The 7,092-nt window shown below is 39.0% G+C and overlaps 1 protein-coding gene across 4 annotated transcripts in view; it reads left to right on the top strand.

Moving 5' to 3' along the window:
* The first annotated feature begins 2 nt into the window (after positions 1–2).
* The window catches only part of EFL1 (elongation factor like GTPase 1), a 132,597-nt gene continuing 125,507 nt past the window's right edge, over positions 3–7,092 (top strand). Inside the window, exons 1-3 of one of the 4 annotated variants that reach the window (XM_034939286.2) lie at positions 3–150; positions 968–1,077; positions 3,608–3,675. In XM_034939286.2, coding sequence (XP_034795177.1) covers positions 987–1,077; positions 3,608–3,675 — 159 coding nt within the window. In that variant the 5' untranslated portion in view covers positions 3–150; positions 968–986. Of the gene's footprint in view, positions 779–967; positions 1,078–3,607; positions 3,676–7,092 lie in introns of those variants that run through there. The other 3 variants (XM_055098261.2, XM_034939287.3, XM_055098262.2) reach the window with 3 other exon arrangements.

Raw genomic sequence — 7,092 nt, 5'->3', positions numbered from 1 at the left:
AGAGACGTGCGGGTGAAAGGTCGAGCGTCAGCCGGCCCCGCCCCCTGGCGCGCGGGCGTGTCGGACCCGCAGAGCTGTCGGACTTTCGGAAGCTCTCGGTGTGGGTGCGACCCGAGAGAAGGAGCGGGGCTGGTGGGGCTGCTGCAGCCGGTGAGTGTGGGCTGGCGCTGGGGGCTGGAACCTCCTAGGCCAGCCTCTGGGCGGTGCCGGAGGAACCCGCTCGCTGCGGCTCTGAGGCGGGAACAGGGGCTGGGGCCGAGCGCGGGCTGGGAGCTTCGGTCCCCGGAGTGTCGCTTCCCGTCTGGGGCCGGGGCGGTCGCCTGTCTGTGTGGACCCAGGATCCTCAAAGAGAACGAATCTGGGACCCTGCAGAAATGAAGGGCATGTAGTGTAGAGGTTTTTCCTTTTTATTTAGAAAGGAATGAAAGACCGGCAGTGCATCTGCTTGGATAATAAGCACGTGACCCAAAACTTTGTTCGGGCTCCATGGGCAGGAATAAAGCTAGGTATTTGACCTCGCGCGAGGACAAGCGAGAATGTCAGAATAAGGGACTTGAGGGAAGACTGAAGAGAGAAAGGGAGCATCTTCTTCAGCATTTTCTCTCCCTCCTGGATGCAACCCTTCCTGTACGTGGTCATTGGCCTGGAGATGTTTACTCGAGTACTCCTCCACCGGCAGGGTTACTGGTGTCACTGTGCACCCAGTCCCCTCGAGCTGAGTGATTCATCGCAGCCTTCGGATCCGGAAGGATGAGCAAACTCCTTAAGTGTAATCGTGGTAGGATACTGACTTTAGTGCTCGAACTGGACTTAGGCCTCTGTGGTCTATCTCATCAATAAACATTCACTGGGTTCTTGGTTTAAGGGGTTTGAGAAGCCTTGCCACCTCCCAGCGTTTATTATTATTTTTTTCTTTTGCCCCGACCTTTAGCCTCTGGGCCATTTGTAATACATATTTAATTTTTAGTCACAGGAAATAAGTCATCATGGTGCTCAACAGTTTGGATAAGATGATTCAACTCCAGAAAAACACTGCCAACATCAGGAATATTTGTGTTTTGGCTCATGTTGACCATGGTAAGAATACTTTTTAAATGGCTTATTTTGATAAATAAGGGAGGTGTGTCTCTGTATGTCTCAGTGGAGTGAAGCTGTGGGCAGCTGAGAGTGATGTTTGCTAAGAAGCAAGTCTTCTTTCTTTAAAAGTTTTGTGTGATGTTAGGGAAGCCTGCTTTGCTATAAAGCATTTGAAATGAACACGGTTACCTAGTGAGTAGCATTCTTCTATATATTATGTCATGTTGTTTTTTAAAGCAGAACTTGAATTTTTTGTTTTTGAAATGGCTTTACATATAAAATGTCTGTAGTCTTGACATAATGTCCTTAGAGTCTGTGGTATGTGATCCTATTTAATTCATCAGATATTTATCAAACATCTGTTAAGTTCAAGATATTTTGCTTAGTATGTCTGAAGGTGGAGATTTATGAGTAGGGCACTAGCCCAGGGGAGGTTTTAAGGGGGAGCAGAGCAAAATGAGACAAACAAGAGAAAAAAGTAGACTCTAAGGTTGGGAGAACTAGAGGTTTAGGAAGTGGGGGGTTAGGAAAAGACCTCACAACATAATTAGTATTAGAGATGACACTTGAAGGGGGCTCAAGATGACAAATGGAGATAATCATTACAGGTGGGAATGTGTCATCAAGGGGAGAGGGAAATATATGTGGTCAAAGCCCAGTATATGGGAAAGGCAGAGATAGCTAACCCATGGTATGTTCTTCTGACAGATACTGCTGTAACCCCATAGCGCTCCTTCATGCTAAGCCTCCTCTTGATTTCAAACCTCTTGGTCGTTTAGGTAACCACAGCAAAGTGATTGGGATGGGCATATGAAATAAAACATATTTACCATCCTGAAGATGAAGGACTAGTTGGCGAGGTGAAGAAGCAGGCTGAGTCGTATCTCATAGAGCTGCTCATGCCAGCTAGGAACTGGGATAAGAGTTGAGTGCTCCAGCTCTGGAGTTAGACAACCTAAGTTCAGATCTCCATTTTCAAGTTACATACCTTGCCTTTTTGAGCTTCAATATACAGCATCTGTAAAACAGGATGAAAACTATACCTGCTTTATAGGCTATAGGATTAAATGTGATAATAATGAGAGGGAAGGTAAACGCTTCACCATGAAAACGATCATTAATGTCTACTATTAGGCAGTAGGGAGCCTTTGGGGGAAAACATGGAGCAGGAATGATGTAATCAAATAAAACATGAGAAAGATTAGATTGGTAGACATGCTTAGGATGGATCCAAAGTCAGAGGTTAGGTGGCTGTTGTCATTGATAGAAGAGCTGAAGTGATGTGAGTATGGAAACTGACAGAAAGACAGATAGTGGATCACTTACAAGTGAAGCCAGCTGTGAATGAGTTTTAGTACAAATCCAGTGAGTAACCCCTGCCTCCATGAGTTTTTATAATTTTACTGCTCACATTTTGAGAATGTGAAGGCTGATAAAAGGGTTTTATTTTCTTTATGAATTTAATCAAGTGGAAAGTTAGTGGGGTGTAACAAATTACTTTAAATGTATTGTTTAAAATTATGTTAAGCTGCTACTATCCTAAAAAACCTGGGATTCATCCATTCAATAAGTATTTTCTGAAGGTCTTCTATATGACAAGCGTTGTTCTGGTCCTAGGGATACCGCTGTGAATAAAGCAAAGTTCCTGCTTGCTTGATAATTATTTTCTAGGGAGGTATATACTTGGTGTACCTAGAATAAGTTCAGCTTTATTGGGTAGCAGGAAAGTGATGCTCTAGGATTATATGCTAATACATATTTACATTGCAGACAGATAGCAGTGTTAAATATCTTCAGTTCTCCTACTCATTGGTCTCTGGTTTGAATGATACAGAGATTCCATAGCTTTGCTGAAGTTCCTAAAGTGCAATAAAGACTTGTCTTGAAGGAAAAAAACCCTCCTTTGCTTACTCCAACCCAGTTGTAGTAATTATGCATACCCCTGACATTCTTTACACAGAATCACCTGTTTATATCACATAAAATTTCATAGACTTTAGTTGTATGTAGTCTGCTTAATAAAAGTAACTATAAATATATTCGAAGATTCTTTTGCTTTAAAGTACATTCCTAGGTTTAGATTTGGATACTAGGTTTCATTGGTTGTTACAGTATGTTTATGCCCTCCACATGCTATATTACAAACAGTAAGAGATATGGATAAAGTTCCTGAATTTCTTTGATAAGTAAGTATTTTCTTAAGACAGTTTAGCAAATTCCAGCTGAGGCCATGCATGGGGAAATATGGCAAAAGAGTATGTTCTCTAAAGTTACTTGACAACTTTTCAGATGAGGTTGATTAGATCCACAGGGTTGGAGATAAGATTACAGCATTATAGAGTGCTAGCGTCTGTGTCCTTCCAGATGATATTCTGTTCAAAAGTCTAATAAATCTCTTTTGTCACCTAGCATAGGTAAATAGAAAATCTTTACTAAACCAATTCTTATGACCAGATTTTAAATCTATAGGTATGATCCATGACCCTTTTAAAAAAGATATAGATTTGAATTGATGTTGCTATTTTAACAGGAAAAACTACTCTGGCTGACTGTCTTATATCTAGCAATGGAATCATCTCCAGCCGCCTAGCAGGCAAGGTATGTTATTATTTTATAAATACTTGTTGCATTTCAGTATTAGCTATCAACAATGTGATGAACCATTTTCTGTGTTCTTTAGCCATCCAAAAGGGTATAAAACATAGTTCTTGCGTCTAAAAGCTGCCAATCCATTTTGCAAGATAAAAATGCTGAGGAGAAAAATAGTTACTTCTGTATTGCTTTATCCTAAGTGCAAAAGTGAGTTTTTGCAGCAAGCAAATGATACACCATTGTGGAAGATTTCACAGCGAAAGAGATTCTTTGTAGGTGAATGAGTTGAGTGGTTTGAGAAGACAGAAAAGCTACCAGGTAGTGGGAAATAAGACGGATAAGGGCTAATTTGTGTGTTGTGCTCTATTTGAGTGGAGCGTTTGCCTAGAGACTAGTGACAGAGAAAACATACTGGCAGGGAGAATAAGATTATAGAAGACCTTAAAAGTTAACCTAAGTATCAAAGGAAAGCTGCTTGTGCCTGAGGATTGTGATGAAAATAGTGGGTTTTTTGGTTTTTGTTTTTGAGACAGGATCTCAGTCTGTTGCCCAGGCTAGAGTGCAGTGGTGTGATCATGCACGGCTCACTGCAACCTCGCCCTGTTGGGCTCAGGTGATCCTCCCACCTCAGCCTCTTGGGTACCTGGGACTACAGGTGCATACCACCACACCTGGCTAATTTTTTGTAGAGACAGGGTTTTGCCATGTTCCCTAGGCTGATCTTGAACTCCTGGGCTCAAGCAATCCTCCTGCCTTGACTTCCCAAAGTGCTGGAATTACAGGTGTGAGTCACCACACCTAGCCTGAAAATAGCGTTTGAGGAAATAAAATTAAAGAGATCTTTATTTGTAGCTATGAGTTGAAAGGGCTTGGAATAATTTACTTGGCAGTAGAAAAATAAAGATATATTCGTTTCCGTAATGAATTTAGGATATGATCAATAGGGTTTATCAGGTGACAGAGAATAGAGGGAAGAGGAGATGGAGAAGCAAAATTGAATCCACAGGGTAGACCCAATAGACTTGAAGATCGATTTGGGAATTGATGTGTGGGTTGGGAGGGAAGCTGGCCCAAGATACTATCTAGAGGAGGCTGAAGAAAACTAGGTTGAGTGAAATAATGAAATGCTTATATTTTCCCCACTTGAGAATTTAGAGAAAGTACAAAACTGAAGTAAGTAGATGAAAGGAAATAGTAAAGCATAAATTAATGAAATAGTAAACAGACATTTTATAGAAAGGATCAGTGAAGCCAGAAGTTTGTTTTTGGAAAAGATTAACCCAGCTAACAAATACAAAGAGTGAACCCTAATGTAAACTATGGACTTTAATTAATCATAGTGCATCAATATTGGTTCATCAGTTGTAACAAAGGTATCACACCATATGCTAATACAAGATAGATATAATAGGGGAAACTGTGTGGATGGGAGGAGAGAGTATGTGGGAACCTTCAGTCAATTTTTCTGTAAACTTAGAGGTGCTCTAAAAATATAAAGTTATTAATTTAAACAGTTACTAGCAATATAGACAATTTTTGATTATCTTGACTAGGAAACTTTTTTGTTTTGTTTTTCATTGACATTGTTGAGAAACATTTGACACTTTTGACCTGCTAATGTTCCTAATGTGGCTCACTGTACTTTGGACATATAGAAAGCATAGTATATATAAATAAATATTTTTGAATGAATGACTTTAAAGAAGAGTAACACAACTGACAAAACACCAGCAAGATGATCAAGAAGAAAAGAGAGGAGGCAGAAATAAGTGATACCCAGAAAGAAAAATGCTGCAGAAGTTAATAAGGTAATAATAGGATATAATGAACAACTCTGTGCCAGTAAACTTAAAAGTACTAAAATGGAAAAATGTCTGGAAAACATAACTTGCTAAAATGGAGTCAAGAAGAAATAGGAAACTTGAATTATTCTATAGTCATTTAAGAAATTGAATTGGCTGGCAAAAATCTTTCCATAAAGTAAAGACCCAGATGGTTTAACTCTCTAGTTCTGCCAAACATTCAAAGAATAATTTCAGTCCTACTTAAACCATTTCAAAATATAGCAGAGAAAAACCCAACAATCGGCAGTATTCTCCAAATCATATGAAGATAGCATAACTTTGATACCAAAAGTCTGTTAAGGATAGTACAATACAGGACAATTATATACCAACCTTATGATTATGGATGCAAAAATTATCATCCTCATTAACAAACAATTCAGCATAGTATAAAAAGATGATTATTCATATCCAAATCGAGTTTATCCCAAGGAATTCAAGATTGGTTTAACATGTAATTTCACTATATTAATGGATTAAAGGAAGAAAATCATGATCATTTCAACAGATATAAAGACATGTAGTAAAATTCAACATCTATTGTGATAAAACCTCTTTGCAATGTAGTTACAGAAGAGAACTTCTGTAATCTGATGTGGGATATTTATGAAAAACCTAAAATGAAGATTGAACTTAATGATGAAGTGTTAAAACTTCTCTATTCATAGCCAGGAATAAGGCAAGAATGGCTGTCACACCCTTCTGCTCATTGTGTTATAACTTCTACTTTAGATTGTACTGGAGGTTCTAGTTGCAGTGATAAAGCTGGAAAGAAAAATAAAAAGTGTGAATTTTGGAAAGGAAGAAAACAAAAATGTAGATAAATTGCTAGGATATTAGTAACAATTTGGCAGGTTTCAGGATACGAAAACTGTTGAAAAGAAGTATACGTGAGCAATAAATAGGTAATATACAGTAATTTAAAAACGTAAACCATTTAAATAGCATAATAAATGTACCTGTGCCGGGCATGGTGGCTCATGCCTGTAATCCCAGCTACTTGGGAAGCTAGGCAGGACAGTTGCATAAACCCAGGAGTTTGAGGCTGCAAAGAGCTGTGACAGCAACTGCACTCCAGCCTGGTGGATAGCACAAGACGCCATCTCTTCAAAAACAACAACAATAACAACAAAACCTATGAGATATTGGAGAAAACTTAAATGGAAGGATATACCATATTTACGTATTGGCTGACTATTTTTTAAATGACATTTAAAAAATATTGATCTGTAGATTCAGCAATTCCAGTAAAAATTCCAACAGATTTTTAAAAATTTCAACTTGATATGCTGATTTTAAAATATATACAGAAGAGCAAATAAACCAATTAATAGCCGGGACTGAAGAAGAGTAGGATATGGAAATACATCTTACCCACTGGCAAGACTTATCAATGTGTTGATGTGTTGTAACCTGTGGCCTGGAATCGGATGAGGCATGAAATTGACTGACGGCTCAGAATAGTAGGCTGGCATTTCAGATCTGTGGGAAAAAGATGAACCTTTCAAGTGGTTCTTGGGCAACTGGTTATCCCTGTGGAAAAAAAAATTGGACCTCTAGTTAATACCACACACAAATT

The sequence above is a fragment of the Pan paniscus genome, chromosome 16 (assembly GCF_029289425.2).
Source record: "Pan paniscus chromosome 16, NHGRI_mPanPan1-v2.0_pri, whole genome shotgun sequence".
Classification (NCBI taxonomy): Eukaryota; Metazoa; Chordata; class Mammalia; order Primates; family Hominidae; genus Pan; species Pan paniscus.
The sequence above is the reverse complement of the archived record's forward strand: the minus strand, read 5'-3'. Positions and strand labels throughout refer to the sequence as shown.